The sequence below is a fragment of the Chroicocephalus ridibundus genome, chromosome 4 (genome assembly GCF_963924245.1).
Source record: "Chroicocephalus ridibundus chromosome 4, bChrRid1.1, whole genome shotgun sequence".
In the NCBI taxonomy this organism is placed as follows: domain Eukaryota; kingdom Metazoa; phylum Chordata; class Aves; order Charadriiformes; family Laridae; genus Chroicocephalus; species Chroicocephalus ridibundus.
Genome location: NC_086287.1, coordinates 41,768,252 through 41,788,705, shown reverse-complemented (window position 1 = coordinate 41,788,705; position 20,454 = coordinate 41,768,252). Strand labels below are relative to the sequence as shown.

The 20,454-nt window shown below is 46.7% G+C and overlaps 1 protein-coding gene across 7 annotated transcripts in view; it reads left to right on the top strand.

Moving 5' to 3' along the window:
• SLC8A3 (solute carrier family 8 member A3) overlaps positions 1-20,454 on the top strand; it is a 118,999-nt gene that overhangs the window by 4,128 nt on the left and 94,417 nt on the right. For 5 of the 7 annotated variants that reach the window (XM_063332761.1, XM_063332760.1, XM_063332763.1 and 2 more), the window contains one exon: positions 17,198-19,009. In XM_063332761.1, the coding sequence (XP_063188831.1) occupies positions 17,244-19,009 (1,766 nt within the window). In that variant the 5' untranslated portion in view covers positions 17,198-17,243. The remainder of the gene's footprint in view (positions 1-17,197; positions 19,010-20,454) is intronic. The other 2 variants (XM_063332764.1, XM_063332765.1) reach the window with 1 other exon arrangement.

Genomic DNA, 20,454 nt, shown 5'->3' with positions numbered 1-20,454 from the left:
TGAGCTCACGGTCCTGCATTGACTGATTTCAGTCACCTGTGGCTGTGGGGTTTGGGGGCTGAAGATGAGCTTGCTGTCCCTGCTCACCTCCAGAATGAAATCCAGGAGCCACCTCAAGTCTCCTGCAGCTTCAGTGGGCTGCTGGGCTGCCTGGGGACTAATGTGGTATGGATGTTACCAAACCATAAGGTGGTATGGTTTGCTGCTCTCCTTCCCCCTCTGCTCTCTCTGCCTTAATGCTTTAAACTGCAGGCTCTGGTTGAGGGCCGTCACAGATGTTTGTGCGCAAAGTTCAGCATGATGGCCTCCCAGTCTCCCCTCTAGGCACTTCTGTCACAGGGTTTTGCAGGAATAGCAAGGCATCGGGTGGCCGGGATATGTCATGCCATTCTGAAAGTACCACCACCACCCCATCTTGCCAGTGTTGCAATGAGAAGACCCAGGTGCCGTTGTTCCCATGGTACAGCATTGTAATTAGTTCACCCCGTAAGATGCATTTATAAACAGGTGACAATCTTGCCCCCATGCTCCTCCAACTCTCAATTTTCTGGTAATTCTGTCTTAAAATCCGCTTGCTGGAGTCCTTTGATCACACAGCTGAGCTGTCGCTGATGTCTCTGACAGTTGACATCATGGGAGAGAGGGGAGCTTAGGGCTCTTAACATTTCTTTTATGATAGCTTGTTTTCTAACGAAAACACTCCAATGAGGATTTTCCATCATAATAAAACAGGGAGCTTTTCCAGAGCACTCAGATTTAAGGAAAAGCTGCTGTTTCCATTCAGCATTTCCATTCACTAGCAGATTATTTTCACGGCTGCAGAACTGGACTTGCTCTGTTTGCTGCCTTCCTCTATTCTGCTGTCTTTTTACCTAAGCTTCCTAACTCAGGACAGTAGCGGAGACAGCCAGGTCAAGAGCAATCAGAAATACTAAATATCCTATGCTGCTGGGCATGTTTTGCAACCAGGGAGGTGTCAAAGAGTTTTAGAAACTATAGACATATGAGACTGCATTGCCACAGCTTTCATCATCACCCTCTCTGAGGCTGGTACTTGGAGGCTGTCTCAAAGCAAACAGCAGCACCCCTCCCAGCAGCAACGCAGAATATGTTTTTAATCAAAAGAAATGTAGCGATGCAGGGATGTACCTGTGAGAGGGCACTTAGATCTGACTGCTGAGGTTGTGTTGAAGGTGACATGTCCAGGAGTGAAGGGGGGCCGACAGCGCCGACAGTGCAAGGTGCCCTGCCAGTGTGTTCGTATGCTGTGTGCTGGTGGGAGCTGGTTTCCTTCCCCGTGCCAGAGCCGAGGCAAAAGCAGGGAGAGCTGGAGCATATCTGCACCTCGCTCTGCTGTCGGGCTGCAGCTCCCTCTGGATGTGTCCTACCTGCCCTCAGTGCGAGTAGTGGTAGGAGAGAATCTGTCACCACAGTCCAGGCAGGCTGCGAAACCTTCCTCTGCCCCAGTGCCACAGCTCCCCACAGCCAAAATGGGGAAGGGTGGTGTTGCCTCTGCCATGTACTGCTGGCCCATTCCAGCTGGTGTCGGATGGGGACTCGGGGTAATGCTCTGTGTGAATGTCACCCCCGTTTTTGGGCCATGATGCAGGTATTGTCAGGGGGTGATTGATCATTGACTGTTTGCAAGCGATAGGGGATGCAGGAACCAGGTGCTCTAAGGGGTTGCTGTAACGTTCTGGTCCATGGCCCTTCGCATTCTTCCCTGTTCTATGTTGGGTTATTGCGTGGCCCAGGTGGGGGAAATCGTGCCAAGCACCAAGTGGCCTAAGGAGGAGGGGGTTGCACCACCACAGAGAAGACACTCTCCTTTTGCCCTCCATACTATTTGCTGTTGGGTAAATTTGGTTTTGGGCACTGAGGGCTGGATGTCTTGGTTTACCACCTTGAGATGGACCTTCCGTGGCAGGAAGTAATATCTTGATTTTGAGCTTATGTTCTCCTTAATAGCACCTTTGTCTTCTTCCGTGTTTTTGGTTGGGAATACTCAGTGACCCTTGAACACGCATGTTGGGTGGGAAAAATGGAGGTGGAGATATGTCTCTGCATAGCAGGACGAGGGTGTTAAATGGTCTGGGAGGCGTTGCAGGATTCACCGCTGCAAGAGGCAAACCTGCCCCTTCCCATACAGCTAATGCCCCTACCGTGCTTGTCATTTGCACGTTGGTTTCTACAGCCTTTCCACCCTGGCTGCTTGTTCCTGCTCCTGTCCCACCGCCTGCAGGGTACTGGCACAGTGGCATGTGCGGCCAGGTGCTGGGTTCAGCTTGCTTTTCAGCCAGATCAGTTCCTGGTTCTTATTCATGGCATAGCCACGCAAACAGTTATGCCAACAAAAAAGGGGAGAGCTAGTGCAGAGCGGGAACAACCAACCAGCAGTGGAAAACGTTCAGGTTGGCTTAAGAAGCCCTGCTTCCACCTGTAAAGCTGCTGTCTGAATTGCCTGCAGCAGTTAAGGCTTGGAGTTGGTTCAGCCTTGAAGTCTGCTCTTGATGAGATGGATAGTCCTGAATGTAAATTAGTTGCAAAGAACCTAAGAGTGATGGGGTCTGCAAAGCACTTCCTAAGCTATTAAGAGGCACAAGAATCAGCAGAAAAACAAGACAAAATAATTTTTAATATAAAATCTTCCGAAGAACATGCACAGGGGTTGACCTTGATTTAAAAAAAAAAAATTAAACGGAGAGTCTAGGCCAAGCTATTTCTCAGACGCAACATGCCAAATGGACTCAGGTTCTTCAAGAAGAGAATAAACTGAGAACTTCCCCTCTGCTCTCAATTCTCTCAAGTCCCTTGAAAGCTTCGCACTAGCACTCAGCACTTCATCAACAACAATCTCTCCATGTTGAAGCCTCCAGACTGCATTCCCTGGCAGTGCAAGTGGGAGCGGTGCCAACTGTTTTATTAGGTTTGCACCCACGAAACCCACTAGCAGGCAAGGACCTGACTCCTTGTCCTCACGGGGCCGCAGCGGGCTAAGTTTGTACTGCTGCCCTGCGCTCGCTGAGGGTGCTGCTCTTAGCCAGCGTGTGAGTCCTGGGTGACCTGCCTGCCTTGGCGATAAATGGGGGCCCCTGTGTGAGGACCTGAGGTCCAGAGTGGGGTGGAGGTCTCAGTGTTGTTGTTTTCTTCAAGGTGCAAGGCAAGGTGGGTCTCTCTGTGCATGCTTTTCCTTTGCAAAGGATCCCGATGAGGGATAATGACGTGCTGCTGCTTTTGTTTTGGCAGCCCCAGACAAGAATGAGCCTTTCAAAGCTTGGGTTATAGGAGGCAAGCAGAGTTAGACGTGACAGGCTATTCTGTCTGAGCATCTTGGTGATGGGTGCACTAGACGTTGCCCTCACATAAATTACCACCTGCTCTCACTCTTTAAGCATCATTTTTTCCTTCCATTTTAACCTTCCAGAGCAGTTTCAGGTTCACTTCTTCTAGTAAATGTTTCCTTTTCTCCAACTTAAATAATCCATCTCCCCAAAGCTGACCTGACAGATGTTTCCCCCGCAGTGACCCTGCGCGCACGGCTCACTTCATGAAACCCTGGCTTCCATGGGGAAATGCGGCACCAGCAGTGACCCTGCTGGTGTCCCAGCTAAAAATAAAGCCTGTCCCTCCTGGCAGTGTTGGGCTTTGCTTTTAAGTAGGTAGGCAGTTTTACCCATTGGCTGCACTGTGCTCTTGTGCCAGGCAGAAGGCACAGCTTAACCTTCAGAGCACGATGGAGCTGCCTTCCCTCTGGGGAATCTCACTGGGAGACTGAAGGTGAGAAGATGCTCAGCTGCACTTGGTGCACCTACGTCACTCCCAAAAAACTGCCAGCTTGTCTGTTGCCTGCCTAGATCCATCTCCTTGCTGCTTCATGCATCCCAGTGAGTCATGAACACCACTCCTTCCCTCAGTTCTGTCCTTTTCCCTCCTCTGCTTTTCCTTCTTAAATATACAGAGTTCTTCATGATTCTCCAGTAACTGCCCCAACTCCCCACTTCCCTCAACAGCTCCATGCCTTGTATCTTCCCAGTCTTCTAGCAGCATGCCTCACGTGTGCAACCCCCGCTCCGTTTGTCCTCTGTGTGTGGCTTTCTGCCTGTCTCTCAGGTCCATATGGGCTTGGCTGCTGGGACAAAGCAAGAGGTCGGCCCAGTCAGGAAGCAGATGCTCAGTTAAGAAGGGCCTTTCCAGCTTTCACTGTATACACACATGAGCGAGTTTCACAAAAACTGGTAAAGTTGAAATATGCTCTGGAGCAAGAGGAGGGCTGGTGAATCTATGGATAGTTTGAGTGTTTCCACGCACATCTATTTTTCCTTTGAGTCTTCCAGTACTTATTTTATTTCCTATGGCATTGAGCTCCATAGATTGCACAAATGCACAGCACCGAATTTAGAACGTTTCCAGTGCTCACTAGATAAAATACCCTGAGTTTGGGAGCTTTAAGTTGGTGTTAGCCTAGAGCTTCTTTTGACCGGGTTGGCCAACTCTGTCCCTCTGACCAAAGCTGATTTCCCAGTAAAGGCTGAGAGAGGGGACATGGGAGTTGTGAAAGGAGATATGGGAGTTGTACTTGGTTGTGCAGGATTCCAGAAACCTCATCTACTTAACGTTGCAAGGAGAGCATGAAGAGGTGGCATGGTCATAATTTGCAAGTATCTGTATGGGAGCTAACTGCTATCGGGCACGGTGGGATGGCGGCAATCACCTCGGACAAAAGCGTGGTGGTCTCTCAGATGTCACGTTCTTATGCGCTTCATGAAAGGTGCAGCAGTAGTGCTGGTGGCTTGCTGGCCAGCACAGGGGGCTCAGAAGGGGCTGCAGTACGTGCTGCTCAGCTGGTAGCCGGGTATGGGAAGGACCACAGGGGTGCTGCCATGGGAGGAAGGGTCAGGGGAAGGGACATGGAAGTGTTTGTGTGTGTGTCTGCGGGGAGGGGAGAGCAGAGGGCAGGGAGAATGGGCAGAGGAAGGATTACTGCAGAGCGGAGCATTGTTGGGATACAGGGCTCAAATTAATTGAAAACCCATTTTTATTCATTTGTCTGCTCATTGAGCTCCCACAGCAAAATGGATTCATTTCAAGGCTTTGTTTGTCTTTAAAAGTGACTGTCCTTTTGTCAGAGACCTTTTGTGCTCGTTCTTTTACTCATTTGTGTCACTGACCTGAATGAAATAGTAATGGTGACTCTGCCCAGGGTAATGCTCTCCTTGTCCCACTGCTTCTCACCTACTGGTGTTTGGGGACTGTTGCTCCTGTTCTGGGCAAAGTGTTTTTCCGTCACTTGTGACAGGTTTCCCAGATGACAGGAGTTACTGTCATCAGTGGTGGCAGGAAGAGCTGGGTTCAGGGCACCACCACAGAAGTAGGGCTGGGCAGAAGAGATTTTCTGGGCTGAGGGAGCAGGGGATGGGGCCTGAGTGTGGAGTAAGGGCATGAAAACAGGCTGTTCATTCCTGCCTTAGCTGTGGCTCAAGTCAGTCCTCCACTGAAACTCCCATCAAGAGAGAGACCCTGCAATTTTCTTGCCTTAGCTTTGTCTTAGGAGAGATTTGGACTTCAAAGCAAGTAGAGCACATCTCACTTTTAATCTTCTCTTTGCAGAAAGGGATGGAAAGATAATTTCCACAGTGCCTGAAGGGGACTCGAGCTCCTCAGTAAAACTGATGGAGATGTGGGACTACTAGCATCCATAATGGAGGCGGTGCCCCTCAGTGGCAGGATAAGAGGCTGTACTCTTCCTTTGCCTCAGTGGCTTAAATAGACTGTACAGCGGGTGGCTGCATGGGATGGGCATGTTATCCAAGCGCCTACATTAAGCCAGTGACTCCTGTCATTGTACCTCCAGGATGAGGCAGTTCAGGATGCTGATCCAAGGTGACACTGGGCACATGGTGGAGAAGAGCGACTCGGGGCCTTGTTTGCTGGGGTCTGGTGTTGTGGAGGGAAGCAGGATTTTCTTTTTCCCTTGTCTCGTTTCAGTGCATTTGGCTGATGTGGTCATCTCCCATGACTCAGCTGCTCGTGTTGGCAGGACTAGTTGTAGCAAATCCAGGGCCAGCATGGAGCATTGGGAGGAGGGAGGAGCCAGGTCAGGATGGACAGGAATGCAGTGGGTGTGGAGGAAGCAGGAAGATGCCCCCCAGCTCATATGTGTGACGTGAGTTGCAAAGAGGAAATAGATGAAGCTTTCCTTTTGGAGGTTTATGTTATGTGAAATGTTGCCAAAGCTCCTCGGGAAGCTCTTCCAGTAGAATAAGCTGGCTCTGCTGACTTGGGCTCATTGGACCTATGCTGATTTACGCCAGAGGAAATCTGGTCCTGAGGACCCTTTCTTTCTTCTCTCTTGCCAGCCTTCAGCTGATGGCTTGCAAGTTGACTGGGCTGGAAAGATAGTGCTCATTTTTAAGATGACTTTGTGTAAAAGGAGGCTTTTGGAGGGGAGGGTCAAGGAAGGGAAGCTGGTGTAAGTAGTGCTCTGAATGCAATGAAAATGCTGTTTCTTCCATTTTGGAGATAAACAACAGAGTGATTATTATGTATTTTGCTAGGAAATTCTTCTGATATACGGTGCCCTGCGTCCAGTTTTCAAATGTTCCTCGCTAGTATCTAAGTTAAGACTTGGGGAATTAGGAGACTGTCATTGCAGGCATGTTAGAAATGGCAAGGGAGGAGCCTTGTCCTTTTCGGACACGGTGCTTTGTTGTATGCACTACACATAAGTTGGCATACACATTTAAGTAATCTTTATTTTTTTGACTCTCCTTGAAGGATCAAGCCCTATGCTTTTTGGGTGTGGGACCTCCCCAGTGCTCTTGGCAGGAACCAAGAAATAGACCTCATGTCTTTCTTTGAAGAAGACAGCAGTGACCTCCTCTCATAGTCATCTGTTTGGTTTTCTGCAGGAATTTTAAAACACGTTTAGGTGTCCAGTGGAAAATCTGTGATTTCAATGGGGTCAAGGTGTCCAAGTGGGTTAAAGAGCTGCGCCATTGTTTCTAACTACCCTGTGAAATCTGGTCCTTTGCGACTCCCTCAGTGAAATATCTGAGACATATTGAGACCATCCAGGGGCAGAGGAGGAAGTTAGTGTTGCAGTAACAGTGAGAGAAAAAACGTGGGTATTGAGAGTGACTAGCTCCAGGCAGTATTTCAGATTACCCACCCTTGACAGGACAGAGTGGGGCGGACAGCCAGGGAGAGCAGACCTGCAGTTGAAACCCAGACTGAAAGGAAAAAGGTGGATGATCCTGTCTGGTAATGCCATAGTGAAGAACAAATCTCCACCTATCTGTGCTATGGAGATGGGAGTGGCGCATGGCTTTATACAGCCCACAAGGAAAGCCGTGAGAGGGTGGGGGGAGAAGAAATAAAGGTGGGGCAGCAGATAGCCTGGAGACTGCTGCCACTTACTGTAATTGCCGTAGCAGCTCAGCTTCCACTGTTTGTTGTCCGTGTCATCTCTGCAATTACCATATGGTAAATATGACTTGAGTCTCTAGCAAGTAACAGAACTAATGTTAAGAGAGAATCTGTAAACAGCTAGTGCATAAATGAACAAAGAGCAATAAACAGCCTGGACTTATGAAGAATGAATTAATCATGGTAGATGCAAGGGTTTATTTTTTTAAAGCAGTTGCAGAATTAGCAGCTGAAAAACCACCAAATGATTAAGACATCTCTGTCAATAAGACAGACGTGGGTATATGTGTCAGCAAAGGGTGAGTGTGCTGTGTGAAATCTTATTTGATAACTGTATTCAAATGGGTGGATTTACAGGTTTTGGCACCTTCCAAGTGAAGTGGGAGGTATTTTGAGGATAACCCATAGCTCAGTTCATTTTTCATGCCTCCTGCTGTGCTCAGATCCGCAGAAGCAGTGAGCGTGTTACAGTGTATTTCCCTCCTCTCAGCTGGAGACCCTGACTTTTTGGTTGAAACTCTGGAAATCTCTGCTTTGCTTCTACACATGCCAGTCAGCACGGTGCTCCTCGCGGAAGCCCCACCGTGCTGGGGACACAGCAAACAGGCAGAGAGACCTTCAAAAGTGAGCAACACAGCAAGTTTATGTATAGCAATCTAGATTTAATCTTTGCAACGGTCCAGTACCTCATGAAAACCTGTTGGACGGCAGAGCTGAGCTCAGGGCGAGACTTGGCTGCCCAGGCTTGGCTTGCCTGCTCCAACAAGAGCAGATCTGCTGCTGGTTTTGATGGGAACAAGCACTGAGGTATGTTGCTAACAGATACCCAGCTGCTTCCGACCGCCTCGAAGATGGAGAACCAAGAGGAGATCAAGATAAATGATTAAAGGGCAGCCTGGGCTAATTTATAAAGATTAAAATAAATTTGTGTGCTTTGGCCAAAGAATAACTGTGGAGGAGAACAGCTATTTACAAGTATCTGAAGCATGTAAATCTCAGGCAGGGAGGAGAATGGCTGAGAGTGCTCCAAGGACAGGATAATGAGAACTAGCAGCATAAATTTTCTTAATTTCATCCTAAATATAAGGAAGACGGCTAAAACCTCTGAGATAAATTACATCGTGGCAGAGTCTCTATGGCAAGTTGTGGAAATGCCGTCACTTGGGTAATTTAAAACTGGGCTGGACAAAGTGTTAGGAAATAATGTTCACAAGGGGAACAATGCAGCGGCGGCCCCTGAGGCATGGACCAGACAACTCTTCTGGCTCTAGTCTGACAAATTCTGTGAAACCTATGCTAATTGGGCTAAGCGAGAGCTTTTCCTATCTACTCCTTTTCTGTGCCCATCGCACAGAGGAGCGTAGAAGTCTTCAGTCTAACATGACAAATGACAAGCCGCTTGTTCTCTGCTGCAGCAGTGAAGATAATTTCTGAAGCGCAGCCTTCTCCTTCTCTTCTCCCCTCCCTGTTTTCTGCCCAGTTTCCCATTTGTGCTGCTTCTGCCCCCATTCACTTTTAAAATATTTTCTTTCTCACCAAGCTGGGAACAAGTCCTTCTGAATAGACTTGTGGAGGACTCATAATTTCTGTTGTGCGTGATGTGGCATTTTTGGTAAAAACTTATTTTTTGCTGTATTTGGACAAAAAAAAAATAATCTGAAATTTTTTATTTTTTTCTTGGAGGAGAAGTTAAGAAAGAAACAGGCCCATTTCTGGAGGATCGGAGCAGTGTGTGCCCCAGCTGCCAGGGTTAGCACCCAGCATGGCTGGCTGGTGGCTGCCCCAGGAGCCCATGAGCTGGCAGGGGAAGGGCTCTCTGTCTGGCTACTTGTTGCATCCAATCCCACACATCATACGGTTTGTTTTGTTTGCCTCAAGTGAGTCTTTTCTGTCAGAGAACTTGTATTTTTCTTAACTAATTCTGGATCTAAAGGGGGTGAGATATGACTACAACACTTCTCCCCCTCTTATTTACCACTTAGCCTGCCTCTGTGTACAAATAACTACTGGCTCTGCAGCAGAAATGCACTGTTGACAACAAATCCTAGGGTCTTTAATTGTAGCTGTTGCAGATCTGTCACCAGAGCGCTAAAGAAATGTCATGAGTTGCCGCTGTCATCTTTCCTCTAGGATGCTGTGAGTCACTAGGTGATAAGTTGCACTCTGATGGTGGCACCTGAACCAGCAGTATAATATGTCCGTGAAGCAGGAGCAGTAAATAACACACCCTGTGTGCTGCCACAGGCAGTACATAAAATGTCTTTTACTGACAAGAAGTTTTCCTCACACCGCTGGAATAATTTTTGTTCCCTTCCCACCCCCCCAGTCCCCCTGCCCCCTCCTCCCCCAATAGTCTTTGCTGCTCTTTATAAACCAGCAAGACAGAGAGTGATGAAAACCGGTGCCTTGAAGGCTGCAGCAGAGGAGTCAGCGCCTATTGCAACCCCACGCGTTGTTGGGTGGCTGCTCCAGGTTGTTTCTGTCAGCTGCAGTCTGTGGAACAGGCAGGGGGGACACCGAGTGGGTGACCCAGTAGCTCCACTTCTTTATTTCCTCCTGAACCTCAAAGGAAGGACTTTCAGCCTCTTCACTGGGACCTTTCACATCATAGGTGTAAAATCAAGGCCCTGAAGAAGGCCCTCGAAAGTACCTGCCCTCTCAATTTGGGGCCATTAAGACTGTGAAGAATGGTGTTTTCAGATGGGCACTGGTATTCAAGCACCGAAAGGCTTTAATTATGTTTAGAAATACCTCTAAACACAATAAAAAGACTGATGTTGGAAGATCTGCCCCTAAATGTGCAATGGAGGCTTTCCAGCAACTTCCAAAAGGCCAGGACAGTGACTTTTCCCCAAATGTGAGCGCAGTTGCCACCTAAGCACTACAGTGAGCTCCCAGTGCAGTCTGTACCGAGTGCCCTGAGAGCACCAACACTGGATGTGGTTGTCATGAGCAGGCTTGGCCTCCATACCTGCACTTTTCTACTGTGAGGGTAACTGAGCGCTGGCACAGTTTACACAGAGAGGTTGTGGAGACTCCATCCTTCATCCTTGAATATCCTCTCGATATTCAGAAACCAACTGGACGTGGTCCTGGGCAGCTGGCTCTATGCGGCCCTGCTTGAGCAGGGGGGTTGGACCAGATGACCTCTGGGGTCCCTTGTATCTCCTGTGTGAACTGGCCGCTCGGAAGTACTACAAAACACCATTTAGAAAAACAACAGTGAGATTGTGTAGTATTAATGAAAAGGAAAAAAGCCATCTGTATCAGAGTAGATAATATGCTTTTTAAGCAGGAGGATGGCCACTACTAATCTATATGTCAGCCTAAATACCAGGTTTTGTTTTCTGAATGTAAAAAAGGCTACAGTTCTGGGGGAAAAAATGAAAAGGGTAATGCTTGCTGTCCCTTAGCCTGAGGAATTTGAGACATACGGACATGTATGGGGAATGGAAGAGCCTCCCAAGGAGGCTGCGCTAGCCCACACCATAAATAAGGACGGCTCTCAGGAGCGTGGCTGTGTTTCCTTCAGTGTCTGCTTTTTCCTCCTTTACGTAGCTGTGCACAGAGCATAAACCACAGCTCCTATATCCATATATATCCATCTGTCCTGTATGAATATTCTTCAACTGGGATGAGAGTGAGGATGTAAAATGCCCGGCCAGTCAAGCGCAGCCGGTGCCGTATCAGAAGGGGACAATAAAGTGTGGGCATCTTTATGGGTTAGCTATTTATGGCACTGCTTCTCCAGGAGCATCATGGATACTAAAATACAGAAATACCATCACGGACCAATTCCCCAGGGCAAGTTGAGTGTTGGGAGGTTGCTCTTAGCTGTAAACGGACTTGTGCTCGGTTTGGGTCAGCCCTTGGGATCACCAAATGTAACTGCATCCCATTGCTGCAGCGTTTCTGTAAGGAATCAGTAGGCTTGAGTCATTATGTCAATTAACACCCGTGTACCGTGCTAGAATGGTAGGAACTACACAAATTAGTAGAGCTTGTAAATATTAAAAGACTTGCTACGAGAGCTGGGTTTTTTATGGTAGCTTTTTGCTTGATCTTGAGAGAAAAAAAAGGCTGCTTTTGACACGTACTGAGGAGGTTATTCTGTAGACAGCTAATTCTGGGTTTTGGCATGTTTGCTGGGAAGTGCAAAGCACCTACAGCTCCCCGCCGTAACTTTTCCATAGAGCCAAACTGCGGGGATCTGTTAGGGCTTAAACATGAGTTACATTGCTTTTTTCCTCATAAAACCTACCTGGTGCAGTAGTAGGGAGCTGGACTACCTATTGCTGTGCAGTAACCTATGTAAAGTCAGCTTGGGGTCCATGGCTGTGCTCGTATCCGATAGGTGCGTGCCATCAGTGTGATGATTTAAGGACAGGTCTGTGCTTGGAAATTTGCATTTGTCTAGCAAAATGGACCTGATTACACTACTTAGGCTTTTGGCTTGCAGGTACCTTTTAGCTTACTCTCTGGGCGCTCTTGTAGTGATGAGCAAAGGGCTCAATAGTGTTTGGATGGAGCCAGTTGAAAAATATGCTTTGTTTTGCATTAAATGTTTTGTTACGCTTTGATTTTGGGGGAGGGAGGAGTGTGAATTAGGTGTAATACCTCTTCTGTTGAAACTCAGTTATTTGCGTTCTTTGGCAGAAAGGCTATAATTTCAATTTTTGCTGATGCTTATCAAAAAGCCCACGTGCTCAATCAAAAAGCTTTTATGTGTTTTGGAGCTGAGGAATGTGAGGCCCTGTTATTAAGCTGAACCTCATTTCTGTCTCCTCCAGCTTCGGAGCGGGGCTATAAGACGACATAGCAGCGCTGTATCCGCTCTGTTCTGGGACAGATGCTTGCTGAGTAGACGAAACCCTTGATCTGGAGATGTCTCTGTCTGGCCCTCATGCAGCGCCCACGCCTGAACAGGGCTCACCCCACGCTCAGACATAATGAGCAGCCTTTCCTGGCCAGTCTCGAGTCAGGGGAGAGAGGATATATGGCCACGGATGTGCTCTGTGTGTCTGACTTATTTGCAGGGTGGGAGGGAGAGGGGAAGGAGAGCGAGGTGCCAGACAACCTAATCTTATTTGCAGGTCAAATCCAAAGTTTTTTATGATGGTTTAAGGGGAATTTTGCGTAAATAAGAAATTAATAGGGACTTAGAGGTTTGCCTTTTGTTTTCTATTTACCGAGCAGCAATCTTGGGAACTGAGTACGTGGAGGTTATGTGTTAGCGGCCATCGCTGTGTTATGTTGCCCCTTGGTTTTATTTCTTGTTGTGAATGCTTCCTTTTGCAAATATCCTTGCCTTTAGAGTCATGTGAGCAGCTGTATACAAAAAGCTAGATTATAAGGGATAAGCACAGCCTTCCCAGCTTTCTACCTCAATATAGGCCCACAGCAGACGAACCATCAGTCTTCTGAAACTCAGCTATTATAAAAGATGTAAGGAGCTTGATAGTTGTCTAAAAGTCATTTACTATTGCAGGCTTAATTGTGACAAGCGTGGCCCATGCTACTTTCTGGAGTGTCTCCAGAAGTATTTCAAGAACTGATCTTTTTATTTATGGGTTCTATTTGTGGATTTATGGATCACGTGGCCATTGTCAACTCTTGTAGAAGAAGGAGTTCCTCCTGCTAAAATAACTGTTATGGATCTTCCCAGAGCCTTGCTATTGAACAGTAGCTCATTCTGTTGCGTGGATGCTTTCAGCTATTTTTCTCTCTTTTGCATCAATTGTATGCCTTGAACTTATCCTACCAGATAGGAGACACTTCACTCAGTATCTTATTTGCATGTATTCAATGTGATAGCAATAGTGGGGCAGAGACCTGTAGGAGAAAATGATGTCTGGTAGCAAAGAGGTAGCGGAAATTATGATCATTGTGTTTATACCATGGCTTTATACGCCAAAGATCACCCAACACCAATTGACTTCCACTGTTGCTGCAGCCTCCTGTTTACATCCCACAGGGCCAGGGCAGTGACGTTGTTGGAATGACACCTCTCTGCGCCAGATGTGGATGTGTTTTGTCGCACTGGCATTGGAGGAGTGACACCGTGATGCCTTCTGGGTGACTAGCTGTGACTCAGGACTGTGCTGCAAGCCCACCTGGAGGCTCGGTCCTCAGAGCAGGACTCGTGCTAAAGGGTGGCTCTTGTCACAGTTAGCTCTGCTGAGATTAATTCTGCTGCTTAGAGGAGGGGTAGGGGACGTGTCTACTTCACTCTGGGCAGGCCAGAGCTATGAAAGTCCCCTCCAGTGATTTCTGGACCGAGTTTAGAAGATATATCTGAGGGCAAACTTGCGCCTTGTATAAGCAACCTTGCTGACCTAGAGCTACAGAGTGAGTTTTAACTCTTCTGTCCTCTGTCAGCTGAATGTTAAAACTGTTATCTCAATGTTTTATTAACAGCAGTTTTAAAATTTAATAGTTTTATTCTATGTTGTAAAGCACTTTTGCACCAGTTCCCAAGTGGGGGATGACAGTAAGAATGCTTCACTCTGTTTTTCAGATTGGTTAGGTTAATGCTTTTCACGTTAATGAACACATATTAAGATCTTATTGGACAGTGTGTCTGTGGGCAAAGTTCCTGTTGATCCCACTGGAGAGTTTTATCTGTGTCAAAGAATTGCAGGATTGGGTCATTGTATCATTTTAGAAAATGGTTGTGACCTCTGCTTAACATTAAAATGTTTGTCAAAGCAAGTGAAAACCAGCGAAGAAGAGTATTTCCAAATTCTGAGATTTTGGTCTACAACCCACAGCCTGAGTTTGGAGGTCCTAACACGTAAACAGAGGCTATGCTGGTAGAGGTTGTTTTTGAAATAATATAAAATTAGTTTGAGGAATAGTAATAAAATTGCCCTCTGCTTAAAATCAAATTAAAAATTTAAGAAGGACTGGCAAGGTCCTGGAGCGTGTTGAGCAATGGCTAGCAATAGAAACCATCACAGCATTACAGAAGGTAGACAGATAGTGTTAATTACAGAAGTTGGTTGTCCCACAGAGAGGGAGGCTGGTGGTAGCAGTGATTTATTTCAGAGGGTAGTTTAGTCATTGTACTATTCCTAGACAAGGCTCTGAATTTAAGTGATACTTAGACTCTTAAGTCATTTTTGAAACCAAATTTAGGTTCTTGAGTCACGTAGATGTTTCTGAAATTACTCCTGTCTTTCTGTCAGCCGTTTCTACATGGCTGATCTTGGAAGACACAGCACCTACTGGCTGCTGTACAGTTAGGTAGGAGCTGGGAGCTGGAAGTGTCAAGAGGTTGGTGGATACCTGCCAGCAATTGCAGTACGGAAAAGGATGGTCTGATGTGCCCAGGATGTTTTTGGAGCTGCTGTGCTTGTGCAGTTGGTGTCTGTGTGCACCTTCAGTCAGAGGCACCTGGAACATGTCACCTTCACTGTGCATGGGCACAGATCTACCTTGCAGCCCAGAGATCTTGGGCTGGCTGCTTATAGTCCCTCTGCATGTGTTCACTGGCCCTTTCTTAGGGATTCCCCAACATCCTGCAGCCAGAAATCCGATGAAATACCATGCAGAGCGGGATGGAAGATACAACAGGAATGCCAAACTGAACCCAAGCTGTAAGTGCCAGGTAGCTCAGCCTTCCCTGTGACCCTGAGCTATGCAGGCAGCAAGGCGTTTTAACGAGACTTCGAGGCTGGGGCTGGGGCTAGGGCTGGGTCTGGCTAACAGCCCTCACTGGGGCTGAGGTCCCTCTTGACCCCCGGGGACTTGGCCAGGCAGCGGGGCTAGGGTAGACAGGCAGATAAGTAGGCATTGGAGAGAGAAGGTAAATAGGCTCATGTGGGAAAATCTCTCTCTTCTGAATTAGTCCAGGTAGCATGAAGAAGTATGTTGTTTTTTCATATCAAGGGTGTCAGATATGGATTTGTGATTCTGATACTGCATAATCAATTCTCTCCCCTCTGCTGTGCTTTGTCAAGAGCGGTTTTGTTCATTTGCAGTCCTTGTTCATGCTTTCCTTCCTGTTTTGCTTGTCTTTATAGATTTTTATCTGAAAGTTGAAAACGTTTTTGTTGATATCAGGAAGATTGCACCTGCTTTTGAAAAGAGGCGAGCGACACAACATGATGATAAAATAGCCATTTGAGATGCATTTGTTAATGCTGATAACATTAAAATGCTTCCTGTAATATTTACAGAGCAAGGGAGAGGGGAGGGACCTCCTCAAGTGCTTAGTTAGGGGACAGTTCATATCTTTGAACTGCTGCCATCTGAAGGTTTGGCATCTGCTCTAAATTGGCTATCTGGGCACCCTCTTGAGACCATGGAGAGAGATAGAAAAGGACAAAATCCCTTCTAAAGATGTGTGTCTTAAATACATCTTTTGGGTCAGAACAGGGGTGGGACAGGAAGGATTGTCCCCTGGAAGTGACCGTCTCTAACTACAAAGGGGGCCTAAATGACTTCATTTAACTTACTGCCCAAGATTTAGAGAGCTGCAGTAGGGGAAATTAATCCCAGCCCTACTGATTTGGCAGTAGAAACCTCAATGAAAGTTGGTGGGAGTTAAGGCTCTTGAACCTTCTAAGTGCTGTAGATAATGCTGCTATTAAGTTTGATGTTTCCTGTGAGATACTTGGCTGTGTCTGGACTCACAAACGTGATTTGTCAGCTAAGCCTGAGATCACATTCTTCCAGAGGCATGATATAAAGGAAGGAGAATAGCATGGTCTGTGACAATGTGAAGAGTTCAGAATCCAATTTTAAGTGGTGCAAGCCCTGGAGCGATATAGTCCATAAGTAACAGAAGGCATTACTGGGCAGCGATATGCCAAATCTATGTGACACATCGATCAGCTCCTTTGGTTTTGCCTAGTATTTTAGGTTAGATATTACTTTCATATTAGGGGGTATTTGAAAATAAATCGATTTCTTAGGGATGCAGAGGGAATGTTCGTAGGTATGTTTGTTTTTCTGTATCATTTGGGTTCCTGAGCATGGATTTTTATGTGTCTGGTGGTTTTATAGGTTTCTGTGACCATTTAAAAGCAGGATTATTGATGTAAAATGTGATCCTCCAGATTGCAATGGAAAGACTAGTGAAAAATGGCCCTAGGTGCTTTGCCAAGCACATGAGTCCTTTGCCTCATTTTTGGGCTGACACAGCTACCTCCTAATGCAGAGGACCTGTGCCTCAGAAGGTTAGGGGAGCCCTGGGACCCTTCTGGAGACTCTACAACCTTTTGGGAGGGGCTGGCTGTGAAGATGGTTTGGCCACCAAGGCCAAATCCATAATTTGTAACTGAATTATGTCCAACAAATGAACTTCATTTGGAGATTGCTCACTGGCCTTCCGTAGTGCTTCTTGTGTTGCTAGTGATTCCTTGACTTGTCTTATCCCATGAATAGTGAGACAGGGGAGCCTTTAGATTGGTTTGTCATGCTGAGTTGAAGTGCTGCATGCTGGTGAACACCATGGCATCATTAGATGAGTGGCAGCTGAGCACTCAGTACTCCTATTGCACATGTTGTAGGTCAAGAGTGGGCTATTATATATGTACACTTTTCCTCTGAGTTACTTTTCTAGCAATTGATCTTCCTCTGCTGGGCATGTAAATGCTGCAGTTTGTTAGAGTCCCTGCTAAATACCTTCTTCAAAGTGACAGAGAGACAACCCCTTCATCTCTACCAGTACTCTTCAGTGGTGAGATACTGAAGTGCGTTTGGGTAAATGTTGCATCTTCCTTTTCTCTCATGCTTCCCTCCCCCCTCTCTGTTTTGTTTGTTTCAGGTTCTCGGCCTTTTTGGATCTACACAGTGGAAGTTGCATCTTGTGTATGGCGTGGTTAAGCTTGCAGCCTGTCACCTCGGCCTTCCTCCATTTTGGGCTGGTTACTTTTGTGCTGTTTTTGCATGGTTTGCAGGTGGATGCTGGCCTGACGGGAGACTCAACCAGTTCAGTACAAAACAGCTCGTGTTCAGGATCTTTTGACTGCAAGGAAGGTGTTATCCTGCCAATATGGTATCCAGAAAACCCATCCCTTGGGGACAAAATTGCCCGTGTTATCGTATACTTTGTAGCACTGATTTACATGTTCCTTGGAGTCTCCATCATTGCAGATCGTTTCATGGCATCTATAGAGGTCATCACATCGCAAGAGAAAGAAATCACGATTAAGAAACCCAATGGAGAGACCACGACAACCACCATTCGGATTTGGAATGAAACTGTTTCCAACTTGACCCTTATGGCTCTGGGTTCCTCTGCTCCTGAGATCCTTCTGTCTCTGATAGAAGTGTGTGGGCATGGATTCATAGCTGGAGACCTGGGCCCGTCTACAATTGTTGGCAGCGCTGCTTTCAATATGTTTATCATCATTGCCATCTGTGTCTATGTGATCCCTGATGGGGAAACCAGAAAGATAAAACACCTGAGGGTTTTCTTTGTCACAGCTGCATGGAGCATCTTTGCTTACATCTGGTTGTACATGATCCTTGCTGTCTTCTCTCCAGGTGTGGTTCAGGTCTGGGAAGGTCTGCTCACACTTTTCTTCTTTCCACTTTGCGTCCTTCTGGCTTGGATAGCAGATCGACGTCTGCTTTTCTATAAGTATATGCACAAAAAGTACCGTACTGACAAGCACAGGGGCATTATCATAGAATCAGAAGGTGATCACCCTAAGGGAATTGAGATGGATGGCAAGATGATGAACTCCCACTTTCTGGATGGAAACTTAGTGACTGTGGAAGGGAAAGAGGTAGATGAATCTCGCAAAGAGATGATCCGGATCCTTAAGGACCTGAAGCAAAAGCACCCAGAAAAGGACTTGGACCAGCTGGTAGAAATGGCTAACTACTATGCCTTGTCTCATCAGCAAAAGAGCAGAGCCTTTTATCGCATTCAGGCTACCAGAATGATGACGGGAGCTGGCAATATTCTGAAGAAGCATGCAGCTGAGCAAGCCAAGAAGAGCACCAGCTTGCATGAGGTGCGGCCAGATGAACCTGAGGAATTCATCTCCAAAATTTATTTTGACCCATGCTCCTACCAGTGTCTTGAGAACTGTGGTGCTGTTCTCCTGACAGTGGTGCGGAAAGGAGGGGACATGTCCAAGACCATCTATGTGGACTATAAAACAGAGGATGGCTCTGCCAATGCTGGTGCTGACTATGAGTTCACAGAGGGGACTGTTGTCCTGAAATCAGGGGAGACACAGAAGGAGTTTTCAGTGGGAATTATTGATGATGATATCTTTGAGGAAGATGAGCATTTTTTTGTGCGGCTCAGTAACCTCCGTGTGGTGGAGAGTGAGGAACCTCCAGAGCTCAGTAACTCCCCGTATCCAAAGGCCATATTGGCTTCTCCTTGTGTGGCCACAGTGACTATACTGGATGATGACCATGCTGGCATCTTCACATTTGAGTGTGATGTTATACATGTCAGTGAAAGCATTGGTGTGATGGAAGTCAAAGTCCTAAGGACATCAGGTGCTCGGGGTACAGTCATAGTGCCATTTAGGACAGTAGAAGGGACAGCAAAAGGAGGTGGAGAAGACTTTGAAGACACTTACGGGGAGTTGGAGTTCAAGAATGATGAAACTGTGTAAGTACGCCATTCATTTCTGTTCCTGGGTCTAGTTTTGGTGTTTAACCCCACATTTTGCCTCCATTACAGGTGAATGCTGACAAGGGACAGGCTTCTTTCTTCAGCTTTCCTTCAGTTTCTCTACTTACCTCTTTCAGGCAAGAACCGACAGCAGGATTTAAGAGCTCAAAGCTCTTGTCCCTTCCCTCTTGGAAATGACAAAGTGAGGCTTAGAAATACTGCGGAGGGGGGTGACAGGGAGGAAAATATATCATTCTCTGACGTCCTGTACTAAAGCTAAGGGTTAAAGGAGAATTAAGGTAGAAAGAGAAGAAAAAGGGCCAGCTTTTACCTGGCTGGGCAAATATGGGAAAGCCTCTTCTTGAACACCAAACATAGAGGGCACAGGAGTTTATTGCTGTCCCTAGATGACAAGTTTACAACAGTTATTCGCAGGCTAGCAAGAGCTTCTCAGTAGATGTGGGGCTTTATTTGCACAGGAGCAATACATCATACCTCTGTCCCTAGGCTGCCTGTGCCACTTGCAGATCAGTGTGGCAGCTAATTCACAGCGTGGGCACAGCTGCAAGCTGTTCTGCTGGACTTGGGAAATCCTTCCAGCCTCTTTGTCCCTATGGTGTACCCATATTCCCCACATCACATTCTCTATGATCTCCCTATGTCTGTTCTTTTACTACCTGTGGTTTTTCCCCTTGTAAAATACCATGGCAATTGGCAATAATGGTCTAAAGCACTGCAGCTCACAGCCTGTCCATGTGGCTCCATGACCCAGTGTTTTCATACAGAATAAAGAAGAGAAGCAAAACAGTCTGTACCAGTCCTGTTAATTCAGCTCTTTTATTGTGTACAGAGTAGCTGATAGGAAGCTAGGAAGTAATAAAGACCAGAGAGGCGATAATGTCTAATTGCTTTAAGTACCTGCTGTTAACATTATTGGGGAATGAGAAAAATCCCTTAGCTGAGTAAGGAGAGGGAGGGGGGTGTGAACCTGGTGCTAAAACTCTCTGGTGTTAAGTGCCTAGGTTCCTCTTGTTAACACCTAATCACTTGAGCCATCAAAGGAAGAATTGTGCAGACTTGCACCTGGCATCAGAGAAAGGAAATCTTTGTACCAAACTTCCCAATACAGTACCCAAAAGGATGTTAATATATGAAATGCTATGGAGTAGGGATGCCCTAATTCAATAGCACTTTCTGCCTTAGCCCACTAAACCATTTAAACCAGATAATATCCACAGTCCTGATGCCTGATTATAAGTACGTGTTCTTAAAGGAAGAGAAGCTCCTGGTTGGCTGAGTTCAGCCACTATCAGAGGCGGAAAAGGATCAGCAGTCCTCATCTGGCCTTGTCAGGGAGATGGGCCATGCAGGTTATTCTCCTTAATTAAGCCGCAAGCTGATTTCTGTAGAGAAAGTGAAGAAGAATGTCAGCTGTGTGGTTA